This window comes from Rattus norvegicus, chromosome 5, assembly GCF_021556685.1.
Source record: "Rattus norvegicus strain SHRSP/BbbUtx chromosome 5, alternate assembly SHRSP_T2T, whole genome shotgun sequence".
NCBI classification, from domain to species: Eukaryota; Metazoa; Chordata; class Mammalia; order Rodentia; family Muridae; genus Rattus; species Rattus norvegicus.
Genome location: NC_141538.1, coordinates 13314231 through 13337660, shown reverse-complemented (window position 1 = coordinate 13337660; position 23430 = coordinate 13314231). Strand labels below are relative to the sequence as shown.

At 37.7% G+C, this 23430-nt stretch overlaps 1 protein-coding gene across 1 annotated transcript in view; it reads left to right on the top strand.

Annotated features, from left to right (window-relative positions):
• Prex2 (phosphatidylinositol-3,4,5-trisphosphate-dependent Rac exchange factor 2) overlaps positions 1-23430 on the top strand; it is a 319598-nt gene that overhangs the window by 197389 nt on the left and 98779 nt on the right. The window contains 3 exon segments of the mRNA NM_001393795.1: positions 5769-5986; positions 9524-9626; positions 15727-15870. Of these exon segments, the coding sequence (NP_001380724.1) occupies positions 5769-5986; positions 9524-9626; positions 15727-15870 (465 nt within the window).

Here is a 23430-nt window from a genome sequence, read left to right as displayed (position 1 = left end):
GACTACTATTATTGTTTCTATAGTTATAAAAGAAAAATGTTTTAGGAGAATAATAATAACCAGTAAATTGTATTCATTCAACTCGGATCTTGAATGTCATGAGAGTTCACCAAAATAGTTTCCAGTGAGCAACTTTAAAGAAACAGCAAAACGCAGTTTTGAATTACAAATTCAGTTTCTTCAGTGCATTAGTGGTCCTGGACTGCATGGCGCCAGTACTGAAGTGGCCATTTTAGCAGATAGTGTTGGTGAGTGTATGTGTGCTTATGTGTGTGTTGAGAAGGGTTCTCATGTAGCCCAAGATGTCTCAAACTCAGAATGTGGCCCAAGCTCATCTCTTACTATAGAATCCAGGCTTGGCCTCCCAAGAGTTGGGATTGCAGGCAGGTGCTACCACACGAGCTGGCAGAGGCTGCTTCCCTTCTTATTTTATTCTTCTATTCTACCTATGGTTCTTTTGTTATAGTTTCACTCATCTTTCTTCCCTTTTATGCATGGTATGGCATTTGAACAATAGCCAAATTGCTACATCATTTTGGCTGTGAAGTGCTGTTTCTCATTAGAAAAGGGTGGGTCTTATCTGCTAAATTCTCTACTTAACCCTTTTCATCTTTTGGAGATGCTCCAAAATTTATTTGGTAAAAATTTATTCCTCTGGTTTGGGCCTTTAGGACTTTTTTAAAAATAGTTTTTCAAAGAACTTTTATACATAAGCCCTGTCTTTCACCTGCCCCTTCTTCTAAACTCTACATGTACCTCCTCCCAAAATCATTATCTTTTTTTGAATTATTATTGTTGTAAGCATATACATATGTAGAAACACACACACACACACACACACACACACACACACACACACACACACTTGTACGTATGACAACTTGGTATTGGATAACCTGTGTGGGAGCTCATTTGTGCAAAAGCCTGCTTCTCCCTCTCTAGGTAGCCAATGACCAGAGGTAGCATTGCTACTATTCCTATTCGGTGAAGTCTTTGTGTTCTTGTCTCTGCTTGTTTTTCTCCCCTGCCCTACCTTCTCTGAGTCAGTATAATACCCATCAATATTTCTCTGTTTCTCTCTATCCCCTTCTGGGTTCTTTTTCAGCACTAAATTAAGGCATTTGGGCTTGTAAATAGCTGAAATTACACAGAGTATTGATTGTGTTAGGTGTTTATAGAAGATGAATATAGTAGGTTCTTAAGTATTGAAAGGAAATTGAAGCTTTTGTATAGGAACAAAACCCACATTTTTGGAAATATATTCCCTCTACAAGAAAAAGCATAATCTTCAAAAATAATTAGAAAGCTGTGACAAAAGCCATTCTTTTGCTAGAAGCTGGGCACAGCTGTTAAGATGTTTGCTGAAGTTCTTTATATTTTATAATACAAGAAGTGAGAAGAGCTTTGTTATAGAAGGACACTGGGGAATTTTGCATGACTACATAATTTAAAGGAAAACAGTATATGTTTTTTTCTTACATTAAACAGATTCTGGTTTGTTTCTTTATCATCCTCTTCTTTTTCTGCCCAGTAATATGACCAGGTTTCTATATATAGCACTCTTCGATACTAAGAAAAGAACAGTTGCAACAATAAACTCATTACACTGCATTTTCTTAGGAAGTGCTTGGTATTTTCAATTCTACTTGTCTTTATTAGATACCTAAGAGATAGGAAGAAGAAATGAATTGTCTTGGTTCTTTTTTCTTTCCAGAACTAGGGATTGAACCCAAATCCTTGCTCTTGTTCATGCAAGGAAGCACTCTGCTACTGAGTTTTCTGGGTGCTCAGAGCCCATTGGCTTAAGATACCAAAGCTAATTAGTTGCCTCAATGTCCATGGGTATGCTCATGCGAGTAACCCCATTTGGTTTTAAAGCACTTCTCTTCCAATGGGAAATCTAGCTATGTAAACAGACTCAAAGTCCTGTTAATTATACATCTTAGAGATGCCCTGGCTCTATGATGGCAGACATAAGTTCACTATGTTTCTCGATAGAAAGAGAAAAATTCACGAAGGGAAATACAATACTTCAATATTTCAAGGAGGTCCAGCCTTTCAATGAGACGCAGAAACAAAAAAGTGGGCTATAAGGCCATTTCACAAGGCATTTAATGTTTGAGGGTGCCGAGTCTCAGTGCAGGTCTGTGCACAAACACTACTTTGTTTTGTTACAGTTTCACACCTGTAACACTCTTGCTGCACTGTGGGAGGAGAGACGGAATGGGGCATTGTGGGATGGGACGTTGAGGAGCTGTGAATATTGGGTAGAGATGTATTATCACATGGCCTTAAGAGGCTATGGAACATCAAGAAGCTGTGAATAATAGGTGGGGATTATCACCAAGTGACCTTGATGCTACTGAGTTTTTAAATTTTCTAGTTTCTGTGAAATGGTAACTTTTTTTTTTTTCTGGAGCTGGGGACCGAACCCAGGGCCTTGCGCTTGCTAGGCAAGCGTTCTACCACTGAGCTAAATCCCCAACCCGAAATGGTAACTTTTTAAAATTACTTGTAAAACTCTCCATATACAATGTAGATTAAAAGCCTTTATTCTGTAGATGATGCCCCCACTCTCCATATCAGCGCAATTTATTATATTAAATTATCCTCAGGTTATACGTGGGATTATTCCTTCAACAGCTACTGAGTGTTTTTAAAGTTTATCCAAGCTTTCTACTTCCCTCTAGGACAATTAAGGCTTTTTGAATTTGGCTCTTAAGTCAAACTGTAGCCACAGATTCCAGGACCTCTGAGAATGAACTCATGCATTTTTGTGCTTTAACCAGCACCCTGCACATCATTGTGTCTGTCCACTCTGTCAGCAGACAGCTGTTGAATGCCCACTCTGTTAGAGGGGTACAACTCAGACAGGTGTTTCTTTCTGCTTAAGAGAAGAGTAAAGTTTATTCCAGTTTTCATGTTGGCTAGCTTCCTGCAAAACATTTTTGCCATCAAACAGCACAGGACACATGGTATGGAATTTTTGAAGGGAGATATCTAACATGCACATGTTTGTTAAATTAATAAGTTGAACCTTATGAAATTAGCATATTCAACTCTTTTGATCTGCCAGAGGAGAAGACTCATATAGTTAAACCTAATAAGGGAATATCTTAAATACAGTGTTGCATATTTTAATATTGAACCTATTTTCTATGAAAATATCAATAGTGAGTGCTCTTAATATTAAAAGTAACACAAAACAACTCTATTATGTGGAAACATGATTTTGATGGTTATTAAAAACAAATGTTCAATGTTCTTGGTAAATGACTTAAAAATTGTGTCTGTCAATAAAATGAGTATTCAATGCTGAACACTTCATTTCTCTTTGTTTCACACCAATATTGGTAATAGCTATTCCCTTCACAGGGTTATTTACGTCCTCAGAATATTCAGCCCATTTTGGGGAGGGGGTTATTTTGCTCTGTGTTCCTCTCCCATACCTTGTTTTCACCCCAGGCAGAAAGTAGGGCCTGAAGATCATGTAGACTGCAGGTTGCACTGACGCCACATGTGCCGGGTGTGTTTTATCATCTGCATTCAGAAACACATCCCGGAGAGGCAGGTCACACGCAAAACATACCTTCAAGGTTGGTTTGCCAAAAGTCACACAATTGTTGGATAGTACTTTTATTAAGCATATTAAAATCAATTTATGCTAAAATTAAATTCATTCGTATGCCAGGGAAAATATAGGAATCTTCAGTTTTATTACTGTAAATATATTTACCACTCAAGGAACTGAGTTATTTAGTTTATAACGTGCAGATTTGGTTACTAGTACAAGTAGTTTGTCAGCTAATAGTCTTTCTCCACCTGCATTATCATTTGGGAAGCTTTCAAAGGTGGTTATTTAAAAAAATGTTAATATTGTTTGTCAACACAAACTACATTTAGACTTTGAGTCTTTTTTACAAATAAAAATTGTGTCATATAAGGCAAATAGATAAGTAAACGAAGGTTTACATTTTTCCTTAGGTTTTCATAAAATAAGTTAATGATTATGAAATAGTCACAAGGCAAATGAAGGAAATTTTTATTTTGTATCCTTCGGAGTTTTCATATACATACCTTTTGTATATGATATATATTGATCGTACACACCCTTCATCCCCCTACTCCAGCTACCCCTGGGTCTCTGATATATCTCCTGCCCAGTTCAAGTCTTCCTTGTTGACTTTCTTTCTTTATTATTATCCTGTCGTCCACTGCCTCCAAGTATTGCTCTTTGTGTGGAGGTGGTCACAGGGCCATCCACTAGGACACAGAGTGTCCAGTGACCACACTCCTTAAGAAATAAAGAAAGTGCCTCTCTCTACAGCAGCTATCATCAGCTAGAGACAGGGCATTACGGACCTGTCCTCCTCCATGCTTGGAGAGCGAGCAAGCTTAATTTGCACAGGTCTTGTGTATGTAATCAGAGCTCCAGTGAGTCTCCTGTGTGTGACAACCAGGCCATGTCCAGAGACCAGCATTTCACAGCGACACCCCTCCCCATCCATGGAGACTTCCTTTGATAGTTCAGATATATTTTAATATTCAAAACCTCAATGGAAAGCACATTTAAAAGATTTGTTATCAAAGAAAGTCAAACTCACCCTTCCCCCTCCAGTTAAATGGAGAAATTAAGTACTAGCCTTGGAATATGCTTAATAATTCATTTTGAAGCTGGTGTTGTGGCATAGACCTTTAATCCTATCGCATAGGTGGAAGAAGCAGGTGGATATCTATGAGTTCAAGGCCAGCCAAGGCCAGTGAGTTCCCTGGCAGTCAGGCTACAAAGAGAGACCTTGTTTAAAACAGAAATAGTTTTCCCTTTTTGCAAGCTCTTTTGAGATTATAATTACATCATTTCCTCTTGCCTATCCTCCATCCATACCCTCTTAATCAGTCCTCCTTTCTGTCATTCAAATTCACAGACTCTTCTTTCATTACTTGTTATTATGTATGTATAAGTGTATGCATATATGTATGCATATATCTATGCATATAGAGACAGTCCTTTGTGTAGGATTGAGGCCTCGTAGGCTTTCCTCATCAACTTTGGCATGCCTATTGCTTTTCAGCTCATGTTTAGGCAGCCATGAGAGTTTATGAGCATAGTTTCTGACATTACTAGAAGATACAGTCTCACCACAAATTCCCTTGTCCCCTGGTTCTTAAACTCTAGCCCCTATTCTACAGTGTTCTCTGAGCGTTCCATGCAGGCGTGCTTTGTACGTGTATCCACTGGGACTGGGTCCACAACCGTGCATTTTGATTGGCTAAAAATTTCTGTAATGGTCTCTCTCTGTTTCAAAGAGGAGTTTTCTTGATGAACAGTAATCGATACACTTATCTTGGGTATAAAGCTATTTAGAATTAGTTAGGGATATGCTGGCTTAATAAAGTGTTTTACATTCTTCTCTAAGACCGATGAATTCACTAGCCCTAACTTGTTGGCTGGGTTTCTAGTAACATCATGGTTTCTTGCACGCAGAGTGAGACTTAAGTGCATTCAGAGAGCTGTTGGTTAGTAGCAGGGCATGCATATCACTACTGTTCCATTATAGCTAACATGCCATGTAGGTGATGCTTTCTGCAATGTTTCGTGTTTTGTATTGCTTTTTGAGACCGGGTCTCACCATGTAACCCTGGCTTTCCTGGAACTTACCATTTAGACCAGGTTGGTTCCAACACACAGTGCTGGGATTACAATCACATGCCATCCATCACACCTGGCTACTGCAGTAAAGTTTCCTTTGTATTCTTTTCAATCACAGATAGTGAAACCCAGCTCCGGAGAGACATGGTTTTCTGCCAAAGTCTTGTGGCCACTGTCTGTGCCTTCTCTGAGCAGCTCATGGCTGCCTTAAACCAGATGTTTGATAATAGCAAGGAAAATGAAATGGAGACTTGGGAAGCCAGCAGGAGGTGGCTGGACCAGATTGCAAATGCGGGTGTGCTTTTTCACTTCCAGTCACTTCTGTCACCAAATTTGGTAAGTGATCTTCTGACTGCCATTGCCTGCATCCATTGTAACCTGCATGGTCACGTTGTTACCAAATATAAAGCAGTTGATCATTCCTCCGTCAGTATCTCCTTCCTTGTTTCCAGTCTTCAGTACTTTTTTAAAATGTTTTTTACTGTTATTTTATTTATTTACATTTCAAATGTTATCCCCCTCCTGGTTTCCTCTCTGAAAACTCCCTATCCCACCCCTGCTCTCTCCTGCTTCTATGAGTGTGTTCCTCCCACCCACCCACTCCTGCCCCACTGCCCTAGCATTTTCCTCTGGTGGGGCATCAGCCTTCACAGCACCAAGGGCCTCCCATCCCATTGATGCAGTTTTCCATACTTTAAAGGGAAATTTTTCCCTTCATCATTTAGGCTTTAATAAGAGTGTAGAATATATTTTTCCTTTCTGATTTGTTCTCTTATCTCTGGATACTAAAACCTAGAAAGAATGTCATTGTTAGAAATTCTTAGATCCTCAAGCACTGACTTGAATAAGTCATGAGAGGAAAGTGGGTCTTTATAAATCCACTCAGTCTAGAAATAACAAGTTCCCCAATACTAGCACTCCCACCAATGCTGATAATCTGGGACATGCTTCATGAGGTAACAACTGTCTGGCAATCTCTTTAAACTTTGCCTCTGCTATACAATTTCAACTGTTCCTTTGAAGGGGTGTTCTCCATTAACAGTAGGAACACTAGCATATACAGTAGAAAATGCCATGCTTAAGCATGAATAAAGATGAAAAATTCTTGAAATATAGAGAACTGTGGACTTTTTCACAGAGACTTTCTGTAGTTTTTGTGATGTCCTAATGCACAAGTGTCCACTTTTATTTGTGTAAACATTTTTGGGCCTCATAAATAGAATTCTGATTTGAGCATGAGAGCCTGTTTCATCTGGTAAAGTACAAGTAGAAAATGTAGCTACCACGTAGCATGGTTATAAAACAAATGTAGTTGTATTGATGTAGCGAAATAGCACTTTTCTTCCCAAATATAATCTGCTCATCTGTATAATGCTATATAGAGAAGTGGTTGTAGTACTGAACATTCACAAAAGACTCTGGAGTGACAGGGTAAGGGCATTGATCTCTGAGAGGTCAAGAGATACAGAAGTAGATGCTTTAGAATGGATTTTGTGTACTCCACATAGGCAGCAAATTACTAACATGGTTGATTTAAACCAAGACACTTTAAACAAGTATTTAAAACCAAAGCCCATAGAGTACCTGATGTTAATTATGAATGACAGTCAGGTTGCTAACAATGTAGCACTATAGTTGACTAAGTGAATGAATGTATGTGGTGTGACTGAGATATAATGTCTATTTTATTCTCTTTAAAGTTTCGGATATCTAATCAGTTGCTGCTGTCTTTAAGCTGAATTTTATTTGAAGTTTCCAAGATTAAGAGAAAATATTTAGAAATCACAGAAGCAATAAATTGCACAGATTAGAATGTATAAAGAACTCTCAAACCTCAAGAGTAATTAAAATATGACCCAATTAAGCAATGGGATTTAGAATAGATACTGCTCTAGAAGGTGTGGAAACAGTCATTAAGTACAGGACAGACACTATTAACTGCCGTTAGATAAATGCAACTCAAGGCACAAAGAAAGAGCCCTCTACGGTAGCCATTGTTAGTGAGGATATGTAAGAGTTATAATTCTCACAAGATTATAAAATAACACAACCTCTTGGAAAACAGCTTAGCAGTACTTCAAGACATTAAGCATAGTCGCTGTGTTCGTGGAATTCTGGTCCTTAGGTAATACCCAGGGAACCCCAAACTTCTATTCATGCAAGAACTTGTTTCAGGCTGGAGAGATGGCTCAGCAGTCAAGAGCACTGACTTCTCTTCCAAGTACCCAGGTTCACTTTCGAGCTCCTACGTGGCAGCTCACAACTGTCTGTAACTCTATGGATCTAACACCCTCACACAGACATGCATGCAGACCAAAAAAAAAAAAAAAAAAAAACAAGCCCATAAAACAAAAATAAATTATCTTTAAAAAGAACTTGTGACAAACTGTCCTATCCATCTTCTGCAACCTTAGCAGCTCAGTGTTTATCGGTGGATGACTAAGTAGAATGTGGTGTTCCATCTTCTCCAGTCTTGTTCAGGCAGAGACCCGTGTGCAGTACTGTGAGTGCTACACTAGACATGACTCTTGGAAGCACAGTACTAAGACACTTTCTTGGTAACACAGACTATTTGCTTACATCATGATGAAATGTGCCGAGTGGAAACATTTCAGAGATCAAAGTAGATATCTGATTGCCTGGAGCTAAGAACTGTGGTAGATGCCCCAGGGCTCAGTTTTCTTGTGATGAAAATATTCTTAAGTGAGATGCTTTTAGAAGCGTCTCAGCTCCACATACACTGAAAACTCTGATCTGTGCTTTGTGATGGGGTGAATCCCATCCTCTGTGAGTTATCTCAATGGAACTGTGCTCTTGTTAAAACCTTGACGTTTATTTCAGCAACTTAGTTTTCAATCAGTTTACTGGGAAAAAATTCAAAGAAACCTTTGTATTAAGAACATAAAGGCCTGAAAATGTACATACCAATAGCATTATACAGATGAGCAGATTATATTTGGGAATATATACATGGACATGCATATGTACACATGTAGTCAGTAATAATTACTGAAAAAAGGGGTTATTAATTCGGAGAGTAGGAAGAGGAACATGGAAAGTTTAAAGTGAAGAAAGGTAAGGGAGAAATGCTGTAATTAAATTATAACCTAAATTGATATACGTGCACACATACATACATACATACATACATACTTACATACATGCATACATACATATATAACCTACATACATACATGAAAACTCAAGCTCAGTTGTGACTGTGGCTCTCTGAAAGCAGGGTAAGTGTAGTGAAAGAGCTCTTAAAGCATTGTTATTGTATCCATTTAAAATCTCATTACAGAAATGAGACAAGTAGTTGAAATGAATTGGATTCTTTTTTCATACCTTATATTGAGGACTTCACAAAGATTGTGAATATTGTATGTAAGTTCCTTGGAAGACAAATATACTATATATAGCAATTGTTTTATCATAGTTCTAATAAGTAGTAATTGAACAACATAAATTATTATAAAACAGGATCTGTGATTTAGTATAACTTTTAACTTAAAATTAAGAGTTTTTTAGGTGTCATTTTGTGAGATTTTAGAAGGAAAAGGCAAGAAGCATAGATTATTTGTAAATGAGTTCAGCATAATTAGGTTCTATGTACAAGCTAGGCTGAAAAGTGTACATAAGATCATTTAAATATTAATAAAATGCAAAGGCAGAAAATTGTTAAGCCATACAAGAAACCTGCCACTATGTAGAATTTCGCTTCACTTTGAACAGAGAATTCTCATAGATGTGTTGACACTATTGTTTTCTATGAAATAAAATGGAACTGAAATGATTTTGGTTTTGATTTACATTGTGCCATGAACTCTGACAGCATATCATCCTGATCTTATAGATTCTTTTTCTTTATTGCAGAAAGATGAGCAAGCCATGCTTGAGGATACACTGGTTGCCCTGTTTGATTTGGAAAAAGTTTCCTTTTTCTTCAAACCATCAGAAGAGGAACCACTTGTTGCAAGTGAGTAACTTTGTGTATCTAGAGGGTTTCTGGTCACAGATGTTAACATCTTTTCATTTGCATTATGTTGATGTGATAAGTAGAATGATTGAAAAAGTCCCTTTGATTTAGCCATTTTCCAGCATTAATGCTGACAGAGGCTCTATTTTAGAAGTCATATTGAGTAAAAGCACTTGTATGGTGAACCCATGGATTAATGTCCATGTCTTTACATTTTGTAAATGATCATCACTCTTCTACTATTTCAACCGTGTCATAAATGTTTAAGAAGAAGATGTCTACCAGTCCAGAAATGTTCAGTTTGCTTATAGAAACAGTTTTATATGCTTCCTGTTTTTCATAAATATGAAGTTCCTATGAATGTAATAGAAGATATAAGTGTCTTCGGAGATGGAGGAAGTCCTATTCACCTTCTCAATTGCTAATATGATAGATGGAGACTCAATAAGTACCCACTTCAAATCCAAGATTTGACCAAACGATGAGAACCATTTTTTTTTTATTTTTCTCATCAAAAACTTCTTTTGAATACTTACTTCTTGCCAGCACTATTCTGGTTACTAGGTTCAAAAGAGTACTGAACAGATGGTGTCTTCCACAGATTATAAATTGAAGTGAAGAAAAAAATGACAAGTCAGAAAAACAAATTGATTTGATGTTAATTTAAAAGAAGCAAATAATAGATCAGAATATAAGTAAAAGTTACTCCTGCTAGGATGGGGGAACATCTACTATAAGAGTACAGGGCTCTGAAGGAGCTAAGGAAAAGTCCCACACATATTGGGAGGAGAGTGTCAGACTTCAGGTGCACAACAGGTCCTTCTTTACATATCCAAAAAGTTGCATCCTGCTGTTGTTTTACACATACCATCCTGAGGACAAGAAAGAAGCCCTCAGACCACTTAGGAAGCTTTTGAGTAACCCAACTTGTCGCGCGCCTAACGTCTCGCCAGCAAGAATGATGCGCAGACACCAGGATCCTTTTGCAGCAAAGCGTTCATTGCATCTTGAAGAGGAAGAGACCGAGCCCCAGAATGGCGCTGCTTATATACACCCTAATGTGGCGTGTCCACGCCTGATTGGTCGCTTACCCATTATCTCATTGGCACGCCCCGGGGTGGGCAAAGACTTGGCGTGAACACACTCTTGCACATGTGCACACAGCTAGTTTCCTGAAAGGAAGTCGGGCTGGCGCAGCGGAAGTCAGCGCCATCTTGTAACGGCGAATGCTATCGCGGCTTTCCACACCAACTGAGAAATCAGTGAACTGGACTTGAGAGGAACTGAAGGATGCTGAAATTAAAAATATTGATATTATTTCTATTTATGAAGATAGAGAGAATAGACTTGTCTCTAATTTTCACTTTTTACTTATGAATAAGAACAAGCAAGAATATGATGGTGTACGTCAGTTATACCCAAGAGAGACTTGTTATCTGGCAAGAGGTGATACATTCTGATTAAATCAATTTTAAATAAATTATGAGTTTTCTGCTTGTGTATATACAAAGATATATATTTTTTACTTGAAGGTAATCAGCACTTTTGCTGAAAGCTGTGAAAATGATTCTGAGATGTCACCTAACATTCATTCTTTAAAGTGCTGCTTAAGGAGCTATAACTCCCATGAACATTCACTGTCCTCCGGGGTTTCAAAATGCCATTTTGACAAATGAGTAAGCAGCTCTGGGAGTTATTTTCTTATTTATCAGAAGAAACACTGATGTGTTGGACACATGCTAAACACTAAAGGTAATTGTAAGTAAAGTTAGTGTTTTAATACACCTGTGCCCATGCTAAATCACTCATGGCGGTGTTGTTTAACAATGTCTTTAATATATCTCTCTGGAACATAACCTGGACTTCTGAAGACAATTCTCTAGTAAAGTGCCAGTTTCAATGCTGCATGACGGTGTCATTAATTATAAAAATAAAGAAAGGGGAGCAAACTATTGGAGGTTTGGGAAAGGAGTTGACACATAACCATTCAGGAATGAAGTTTATCAGAAGAAACTTTCGAAATCACAAACGAGCCTTTTGTGGAAGAGCATTAATTAGAAGGATGCATTATCATTTAAGCATCATAACCTGGGTCTTCCTTAAAGGAAAGAAGATGCTTCCTCTTAAAACTGAGAGGAGATTCATTTAGAGATGGTTTAGTCAGATGTGCTTTTAGCTCCAGGCTCTAGAGGGAGAGCCTAAGGAGATGGATTTCTGTGAGATCTTGCATTCCTCATTCACATAGTGAGCATGAAGCCAGCCAGTCAGTGAGAAGAATAAAGATAGAACCACTGTGAGAGGGTTGGTTCAAGGAGGAGAGAGGAGCCTCAGAGAAATACTGAGAACAAAGGGTAAGATCTGGCTTTTACAAGTTTTGGGGGCTGGCAGAAAAAGTTTTTATACCATGCAGGTTGGTCCAGGATGACATAGTTGACAAAGAATGTGGAGGAGACAGATATTTGTTAGAACCATAAATCAGGGTCAATATAACTGTAAACAGGACAGCTTCTTAGTTCTGTCCCTTTGTGCATCCATTCTTATTTCTTTGGGCTGTGGGGTCTGGTTTCTTTATAAAGGAATAGGCTGTGATCTAACAGTAACTTTCCAAGCAAATTATAAAAGATGATAAGAGAGAGTTCTCATTGTGAGGCTGAGCCAACACCCAATGTCCATCATGTGTTCCTTAAGTGACATAAGAAAGTTAGAGCCTATTGAATTCTATGGCAGGTAGTTTTGTTTTTCCAGCTGTGTAGATTCATCTTCCTTTTGTGCTGGCATTTTGTTTCATAGAACTCAAAATCTGAATTTTAATAAAATCTAGATGACCAGACTTTAATTTTGGCAGCTATGTCTTTGGTGTTTTCTCTAAGATGGCACCATCCACGATCACCTGGCTTTCATCTGTGCAATCTTCTAGGCTTTCCACGGATTCTTTTTATATGTGCATGCCCAGGTGTTAAAAACAGTAGCTGAAAAGCCTATGGCTTTGCCCTTGCTTTTCTGTCAAGGATAAATTGACAAATCACATGGGAGTAATTCACAGGTTTCTAGACTGGGGGTCCATTTGGCTGCTTGTTTAGTCTTTGCTCATCAGCACATGGTCTTAGTATCTGCAACTGGAGGGATACCTGGAGGTAGACAGTCCCTGTACTTCTCCTCTCTTTCCTCTTCATCCTCATTCCTCCCCTTCTCCTCCTCAGCACTATGTTTGTTGTTCTCAATCCTTTTCATCATGTGAACTTTGGAATCATTTTGTTGATATCCATGAATATCTTGGACTTTTAAGATATTGAATGAAAGATGCATATCAGGTCATAAAAATAACATCTTGAAAATATTGAAGCTTCTTTATCATGAACATAGGCTAGTTTCCCATTTGTTTCCTAGTTTGTGTGTGTTTATGTGCTCTGTGTCAGAAATTTTCTTGCATTAATCTTGTACATATTTTAGTATATTTGTATGTATTTCATTTTAGAACATGGTGGTACAAATAGTAATGTGTTTTTAATTTTGTATTTTGTTGCTAACATATGGGGAAATGGTTGGGTTTTTTGTACATTAACTGACTCTTACTTACTTCATACATACATTTATTAGTTTCAAGAAAACTTGGTTCATCTTCTTAGATTTTCTTCCATCATTGAAAATTGTATCTGTAACCAGAAGCTTACTCTTTTCTTAGTGTTTTTGTTTTTCATGTCCCTTTTTTCTATGCTTGGCTTAGTGGGGACATAGTACATCATTGAAAAGCAGAGATAGTGAGAGGCATCATCTTTCTTTCTCCTGATTTAGTGGGAAATCATAGTTACTCACAACCAAATATGATATTAGCTATATCTTTATATGTTTTTCATGTTTGGGAAGTCCTTTTTTGCACCTATTGACTGAGAATAGTTTTTTATGAGTACATATTATGTTTTATCAAAGGGTTGTCTTGTATGCTGCCAGGATTAGGTAGGATTTTTTAATCTATTTATACAATGGATTATATTGATTTATTTAGCATACCTTGTGAAAACTCCTCCTAATAATGGTAAATAATTGTTTGCCAGATTGAATTTGCATACTTTGGGGTAATTTTTATGTCCATGACAATTATGGACAGTGAAACTATTCTCATTCCTTCATGTGGTATTGAATTTTTACTTCGCAGTAAACAAGATATTGGTAATTCAGAGTAAGTTTTACCTCTTTAATTTCTTTCTGCCTTTATACTGATCTATAATAGACATCTAACTGCAGCATCATTGTCATTGTTTCAATAGCAATATCCACTTAACACAGCTTTGTTACATTGATGACACAGAATTGAATAAATTCAGAATTGAATAAACAGTGGTATATGTTACAGATAAGGAAAAGAATAAAATATGTAAATATTTATGCTGCAAAAATCTATATTTCTTCTTTTTGTCTCTGTCTGCCTCTCTTTCATTCTATCTCTTAATCTCTTTCTTTCTCTTTTTAATTCCATCTAACTCTATCTATCTCTCTCCTTCTCTCTTTATCTCTTTCTCTGTAACCAAGGTTAGGCTGGAACCCCACGACCTTCCAGTACAGGTGTGAACTGCCATGCTTGATGGGTACTGCTAATTTTAACTACCAGGAATAAAAGATTTTGTCAATCATGAAAAGGATATTTATTGAAATCTTCAGTTGAGATACTTATATTTCTATTTCTTAAATCAAATGTCTTGCTATGAGACAGTTACAGAAATAAGACAGCCATTAGGATTTGGCATAAAGGAGTCTGGTGAACATCACTGCCACAACTCCATTGCCAAGATACACAATTAAGCAGATAAATAGGAAGCTTGTGATTTGTGTGGCCAATGACATTTGCATTTGAACTCTATATCAGTTTCATTTCAGGAAGCAAGTTTGAAGTGTTAATGTTGAATCAAGATATAGTAAGAATCTCCTATGTTTTGCTCTTCATTTTTAACTAATCAGTGTTTTAGTTTGAGTATACTCAGAATGATTTTCTATTCATTTTTAATAGTGTAGAAATATTGTGGATTCATGTACAAGGAAAAGGATCTACAGTCACACTGTAAAATACTCCCACTGCTTTTTAGCTATTCATGCTGGCTGATCTTTTAAGCCATTGAGTTTAAGGTATTTGAAAATAGTTACAGGAATTTGAAAAGGTAATTGTTAATGACCATCAGGCATCCTTAATAGAATATGTTCATTTTAATCTGACACTCAAGAGAACAGAGCATTTAAAACCCATGGCTATTTTTTAATGGCTGCTATGTGGTCTGTTTCTCACATACTACTTAAGGAGTGTACCCCACAGGCTCATTTTGACTGAGTAGGAATGAGCCAGCTGCCCTGAGAGATCCTCATTTAGTTAAGTGAGTCATCTGGTGTGTCAAAGTGCAACTGTCTTTCCATTATAGAATTTGGTATTGAACTCAGTAATTTAGTTAATGAGACTCAGATTCAGTACCAATAGCACTTCCTATGCCAGTGGGCCTAAATGTTCAGTGCAAGTGTTCCAGCTCTGAGGAGAAAGGTTTCTCCAGTGCAAATGGTACAGCTCTCAGGGGAAAGCTATCCTGGCAGTCAGGAGCTAAGGAATACCACAAAGTCACACTGCACAATAAACCTCATACAAGAGATTTATTGGAAAAGATACAAGATGGTGGCTTACTCTGCTCTGACAAGAAGCAACAAATAAATGAACAAGAGGATGGCTTTATAAAGGGTTTTGGGGTTCGGGTGGAGATTTTCAGCGTGCCTGAGGATTAGTGGGATTTTATGGCCTGATATTGGGGCAAGTTCAAAAATTGATGGGATTTTGTAACCTAATCATGGGCCTTTTTTCCCCCTGTAAAGCAGAGCTTGCCCATCTGCAGCTTCTGGGACTGGAAAAAAAACCTTATGGCCTTTACAGTAGTGTGAGGGCTGGGCCTGGCCGTTCACCTACCTAAAGGAGCTTACGTAGAGGAGCATGAGTAATGCATTACTTCATAGCAAATTTCAAGATTTTTTTTTTTTGGTAAAAAGTTTAATACATTGCTGATATAATCCAAATGTACTATCTAACATATCCTGATGTCAGGAAGTGACTTGGCATTTTATTTTACTTCAGATGTGCCTCTTACATACCAAGTGGAAGGAAGCCGGCAAGCTCTGAAAGTTGTCTTCTACATGGATAGTTACCATTTTGAGCAGCTGCCCCAACGGTTGAAGAATGGAGGCGGGTTTAAAATTCACCCTGTTCTCTTTTCACAAGGTGAGCTATTTTCCTTTTCAGGCTTTTAGTATAGAAACTGTTTTATTTTTATTAATGTTTTAAGTACATTTCATGTTAATGGGGAAGTTTTTTTTCTCTTCTAATTTGAAAAATCCTTCATAGAGTTCAGGTAATATAATTGTTCCCAGAAACGTTTGTTAAGAATGTTTGATTTTAATATATTCATCAAATAGAATTGGAACATTTTGTAAGAAAGAGGAACACATCGAGTACTTCAAAGGAATAAGGGTGAATAAAACTGGAATGAACTGATTAAATAAAGTATGACAGAATAATCAGATGGCTAGACTACCATATAACAGAAAATGTTCAACGGTAGTATATTTTGGGGGTGATGGTTTAAGCCTGTAATTCCAGTGTTCAGGAGGCTGAGGCAGAAAAGATACTAATTTAAGATCAGTTTGTGTTAAACAGCGAGACTCTGTCTACAGAAATTTCTGCCTGTTATTATTGCTTATGTCGTCTTGTGAGGAAATATATATATTCCTACTCATTTTTCTGTAAGTAATCAGTGAATGTCATCTGCAGTGGAAGAAATTCAGAACAATATAAGAATGAAGAGTCTTTCCATCAGTTCCAAGGGAAGCTCCTGGGTACCCAGAAGAGATTAGACACTCGTTATTATGTAGTCTCTGTTAGTGTAGGAGTAACTCCCTACCTCCTAAAAGGAGCATGCTAGGTGCCATAATTACAATAATTACTAAGTGGTACCCTACAGAATTAGAGTTTTTCCTTTTTGGGTTTTCATAAATTATGTTTGTTTATCATGGACTTTAATAGTTTGATAAAAGTAAGAAATAGTCAGGCACATGATAGCCAGATTTGCTACAAGTGGATATTTTGCTTTATGCCATGTATGTATTAAACTGAAAGTCTAGTTTTACAGGATAGGCTACTCTCCATCAGGTTTCCAAGTTGGTTCCATCCAAGGCAAATTTCTATGAAGACACTGCTAGGAGGCATTTCCATTTTTTCTTTGGTGGTATTATGTCATAGTTAAGATCAGTGTTGGCAATAGTCTGTAAGAAAGAAGAGACAAAGAAGCAACGACCAGCAGTAGATCGTAGGAAGTAAATAAGATTAACCTGAAATAGATCAGATATCTCCACAGACTGGGTGAGACAGAGAAGAATGCTAGGTCAGAGTTCATTTTTATATTTTATGTTGGGCTTACAGCTCTTAAGGAATCTTTGTGTCTTCTTTGTTTTATATTATGAGAGGGACAGAGACACATACAGAGACACATGGAGAAAAAGAGAGGCAGAGACACATGAGAAAAGTACACAGGCACATATATACAGAGACAGACAGAAACACACACACACACACACACACAGAGAGAGAGAGAGAGAGAGAGAGAGAGAGAGAGAGAGAGAGAGAGAGACCGAGAGACCAAGAGACCGAGAGACCGAGAGACCGAGAGACTGAGACCGTGTTCACATGGACAACCTGTGATCCTGTGATGTCCACGTTCTCCTGCAGTTGAAAGTTCTAGGGATCAAACTTACCCTGTCAGAGTTGGATCATTGAGGAGCAAAAGCCTTTCCCCTGGGAGCCATCTTACTAACCTTATTTCTGTCTTTTTAAAAATTGTCATCTTTGCAACCATTACTGATATGAAAAGGGCACTAAACATTTCTTTTAGAAATTGTTTCATATAGAGATATCCACCTAAAATAACTGACAAAACACACCCATTGCAAATGTATATAGGGAAAAGAATATTTTGTAAGTAACCTTTATTTTGTTAGTGTTTGCACAAGCCAGTTGAAAAATAAGTCCATCGCTTTAGTCATTTAAGAAACCTACACTAAACATTTGCCATTCAAACCTCATAGAGATAATCTAAGAGAAGCACATCTTTAATTCCAGCACTCCCATGGCAGAGACAGGAAGGAGAATCTCTGAGTTCTGGACCAGACTGGTCGACAGATGACAGATTGAATTCCAGGGCAACCAGGCTTACACAGGGAAGCCCTGTCTCAAAAAAAACCAATGAGAGAGGTGGAGGGTGGCAGATGTGTGTTCAAGGTCCCTGAAGGACATAACGTCCAGAAACAGCTGATTTCATTAAGATCTGCCCATGATAAACTTGTTCCCTTGAAGGACTATAAATGCCTCTCTAGTCATAAATCTCCTGTGATCTACTCTTAACATCTCTCAGTGTTCTGACAGAACCCATGAGAACCTGACTCAAGTTGAGTAGAGATTTGCCTGTTATGGTGACTGAAAGTTATGCTAAATGAAAGAAATAGTCTTTCCCCAGGGTGAACGTCGGAAGGGGTTGCGGTTCTTGTTATTCGTGACTCTTCACTAGCTATTAGAAAATAGGGGGAAATAAGGAAATGTGACGTTTATCCTGGGGATGGGTAGCCTTCAGTGTCTGCCCTTAGCGTGGCTTATGGCAACAGACTCAAGGATATTGCTCTCTTCCTCTCAAGGGCTGGAGGTAAATAATGGCAAAGGTGAATGTGAATTGCAGGAAGCCACTGCTTCAGAACAGGACCTAGGCAAACAATGTGGTTCTGATTTACAAGACAAGGCACACAGAGATAGCACCACAGGAAAGTTGGCACAAAGAATTTCTACAGTGCGTGAAGCTAAAGATCACTTTCAGAGAAATGTTGTGCTTTGTTCCTTACAGGTTACACAGTTTAATGTGGATGGGTCCCTGAATCTTTACTGTGAGGAAAATCAAACAGAACACAGAAAATCAATACTCAGTCCTCCTTCTGCTGATTTATTTTCATGTCTGTTTTTATTTTGATGACTCACTTACTGTCAGCAGTAATCAATGGGGACAACCCAAGGTCACCTTAGAAAGCTTTTAAAAAGTGTCCGTGCTCTTAGAAAGGTTTTAGAAAGTGTCCACGCTCGCTCCACATAACACACAGCCATTAAGACAGAATCATTGGGAGGTTGTACATAAGTGACAAGATATATATATATATATATATATATATATATATATATATATATATATATATATATATTTTGCAGTTTTCTAGATGTTTTTGAGTCCACCAGGGTAAGAAGACCACTGGTCTTTCTTAATTATACAGTACTTCAATTATCTAGTTAATCTTTGTTTAATTACACTAATTCATTGCATGGTTGTTCAGGTCTAGAGTGTGTATAACTGGAGTAAAGTGGTTAAGGGCAGTGTACAAAGTTCTGTGGGCTTATGATGTAGTAAGATGCAGGCTGCCCTACAAGGAGACATCACATGGCTCAGCTTTCTTGGGAAAAGTTGACAGTATTCTGATGGGTGGAGGCACACAGGTAGAAAATGAACAATTTCTGATGGGGCATCGGCCTGGCAGCTCTTGGAGATTCTGTAGTCTCTGCTTTGTCTCAGCCCTTATAGGGCTGTGTTCAGCTTCCCTTCCACAGAGGAGATGCATGTACAAGAAGCTGGCTACTGGGATAAGTTAGAATCCTAACTCTCGGAGTTCATCCTAAAGCCTCACAGATCCCTTCCTTCTCATATAGATAGCTGCAGTCAGCAGATAAGTGACTGCTCTATGCAGATGGATCACTCTCTCTGAGCATGCACCTCCACTGGTCTTGGTTGATGATCCATGGCCAACCAGCCTTAATCCCAGGGGCCTTGGGATCCTAACTGCTGTCTTCATCTACTCCCCAAAGCTTTCAGCTGAGGAACCGCCAGGTAACCTCAGCAAATCAATTTTTTCTCCACTAATAAGTGGAAGCATAGATTACTATGAGTCTTAACATTTATTTTCCTTTAAAACTGATTAGGTTGGCCCATAGCCTTTTATCCTGCTGGCACTATTAGTTAAATGGCATGTTTTATTTCCTCTAATTCAAAAGTGCTAGCAATAAAACAAGTGAACTCAAGCTATGTTTTAAATATTGTTTTTAATTAAGTGCTATTAAGTATGTCTTCAACCAAGTATGTCAATACAATCTTTGAGATCTATATTATATACATAAGAAGGGAATTAGATAAGAAAATGTTAAAGAGAAAAAGTTTGACGTTAGCATGGTTATTATACATTTAATCTGTTTTTCCTTGCATTAGAAATTTAATTTGAAGAACACCATTCTGTGTCATGTTCATTTAAATAACAATAAATAAAACAAATTGTTTAGCAAAAATAGGAAATGCTGTTCTTTTTTCTCCTTTTGACCACACAAATCTAATTTTTAAATATAGAACTCATCTTTTTTGTTTTTCTTTCTCTACACTCTTATTATTTCCCATCAAATTCTTGCTAAATCTTTTAGCAAACAGACATTTCTCCTGTTTCTAACAAAAGTTGTTATGAATTTTAATAGTCATGTAAATTTGTTATTGTCAAAAGACAATGAAAATGGTGATTAAGAACAGAGGAGTGTTCATTAAAACTATACTCAGTGTTATTTGCGTCATTGTCCTTATTGTAGTAGGCTCCAAGGGCAGGACTAGGCCCTTATGAACACATCTCAGATTAACTCAGTTCAGCTAAAGCCCCACCCACTACCCATCTGTCTGCTCTGAAGCCACACAAGGAAGTGTCCTTGCACGAACCCTTGTTTTCACACTGTCTGCTTAGATGTGTGTTCTTAACCTCAGTCCACAGATCACAGACATTGAATTATCAAGTCTGGCGGAGTATCTGGCTTGTTGCCTAGAACTTAGAATTTTTCCAAAAGTAAGTTCTTATTTACTTATATAGTTTTGTTTTGCATCATATATAAGTTGCACACTCTCTAAATACTATCATTTATCTCTCACAACCGTCATTAGTAGCTACTCACATTTTCCAGGCCGAACCTTCAAAGAACCTGAGTGTCTCAGATGTTAATGAAGCTGCCCACTGTTGACTGCACAGTTCCAAAGGAGCAGAAACTGGGGTCTCACCATTAGCTTTCTGAGCAGGACGAATAGTTGGTATTGAAGTACGGCTGTTGATGAACCGATGCCTCCTGGGTAGCACCTTTCTAACAGATTCTTCCCACCCCTTAGCAGGAGGGACCCCTGTGTGCGTTTCAGGCTGGATCCCAGAAGGCCTGCATTTACCCTGTCTATTCAGGGCCTGGGGATTACTGCGTCTTTTACAGTTTTCCTAGTTATTGTTGAAAGCGTGAGGTAGAAACATGCTAAATTTGAAAAGATGCCGCAAAGATGGTTCCTGTGCAGGGTTCAGGTTATAATCATCCACTGTAATCTTCTACATTTTTATTAAAAACTTCAAATTTAGTAATAGGCTTTAGACGTTTCAATGTGACATGTACAAGATCCAAGAAGCTTAGAAAACAAATGACAATTCAAGTTAGTCGTCACCTTTCTGATTTTGAAAAATAAAAGGTAAACTTAGTCCTTGATACCTCATTATTTAGTTTACAAAGTATTGTATTTAGCAGCTTCAGAAGGAAATAAATTTTCTTTAAAAGTCAGTTTTGAAATGTTCTTTCGAAAATCAGAATTTGTGACTTGCGAACCACAGAAAAGGAAAAGAATTCACGTGACCAAATTGCATTCATAACTGATCTGGCAGCTGGCAGCCCATGTATGAAATTTGGACGTCTGGTTTGGCCTCTGTTGTATGATTACACTTGATCTTAGCCAAAAGGCCGAGAAGCGATCTGTTGTATGATTCATGTCTTCTAAAAAAAAAAATCAAAAGCAAAACCAAAACTCATAAAGATTAAAAAAAAAAGAAACTCTTAATAAAAACTGTTATTAAAGTGAAAACTATGTTAAGCAAAATATCTTTAAAATGAGTGAGATGTTATATATGTCTTTTATCCAGACCTAAAATAGTTCACCATTTGAGTAAAAGTACTGTCCTAAGATTTCACAGAATTCATCTGCACTTTTTGCTACACTAGTAATAATTAACTGAATAACAGAATATAAATATAAATGAAGTATCTATGTGTGTGTGTGTGTGTGTGCGCACACACACACACACACACACACACACACACACACACACACACACACACACATACACACAGTACTAGTTAAGCCCAGATCTAGTGCACACTAGGCCAACACTCTCCCTCTGAGCTGTACCCTCAGATCTTGTTGGTTTTGAGACATTCTTACCATTCAGTTCACATTGCCCTTTGCTCATAGTGTGCCCCAGGCTGGCCTGAGTTACTCTGCTTTTGCCTCTTGAGGGCTAGGGCTGTGGGATTTGGGCCAGTAATGTAGCTCCCCTCTACTGTCCCTAGAAACCTGGGGACCTCTTTACAGAGGTATCTGCTTAAGTAAAGTTGAGGCTCTTGACTGAACCACACAGAATGAAATTTGAGAATGAGTCAGATTGGAGCAGAATTAGAATTTATTAAGAAAATAAGTTTTTGTAGATTTAAGCATTTAAGGACAGAATAATACACAGATGTGGGCTTAGGAAAGAGTTGTGCCTAATTGTTTTAGCGATATTTAGAAATAGTTATAATTAAGATTTGAGGGACTTTGAGGGATCTTTGCAGTTGCTTCTCTGAGTCACTAAGGGCATTCTCAGTGAATGAAAGTGAATGAATGCTTTGTATATGGTTACAATATGATAAGGTTAAATCATGGATCCCTAAACTAACAGAAGGGAGATTCTCAAAATACTGCAGGTTTGAAGTTGGAAAAAAAAAAAAGAAGAAGGCCGTAAATGGTCATGTATGCTCAGGCTATAAGCATTGTTCATTGCTGTTTATTCAAATGTCACTGTAGAATGAGTTTTATCTCTGTGTCCGTAAGCTTTATAAGGACTTTGCTATGTTTCTTAACTGAGAACCTTCAGCCAGACTACTGGGCTGGTTCTCTTTCCATGCTTCCCTAATTCCTGTTCTTCTGTCCTGCCTCAATTTCCTCCTGTAAGTCTTTGGTCCTTGAATATTTGTTGATGGCCAAAGTTTTCTAGAACGTATGATTTACTTTGGGCCTAGACCCTTCCTATCCAGGTACCCGAAGTCTCAACTGGCTTATCTAAGGGGGATAAGAGAATGTCCCAGAGTTGTAAGACCAGAGTATTATCTCATCTTTTGATTGAAATTTAAAAAAATGTGTGATTACTTCTGAAATCAAAGGAACAGATGACATTTTATGCAGCAGATGTTTGTGTTTAATTAATAAGATTAGCACTGAAAACAACAGAACCTTTGTGTCAAGAGATTCATTGTAATGATGCTAGTAAACCATTAAAACTTAAGCAGAGAGTGATATAGATGCCATCTGAGTATGTAAATCTTGACCTAAGACATGTCTTTCCCAAATTCTCAGGTATATATTCCCAACAATCTATTGTCACACTAGTTCCTTGGTAACCAAAGGTTTTCAAGTGTCCATATTGTGCTAACTTTTGAGCTTAGAAGTAAGCTTCTTTGGGCTATTAATAAAATCTCGAGTCTTATATATTAAGAATGTAGCAAAAAATATAAGAATAGTTTCAGGAAAGAATACACTGTGGAACAGATGCAAAGGAAGAGTGTAAGGTTGTGATGATTGAGTAAATGTCACACCAGTGGTAGTATTTGAAAGGACACTTGTAGTTTTAAGAGACTATGCTATCATCTTCTTAGAACTGTGCTCTC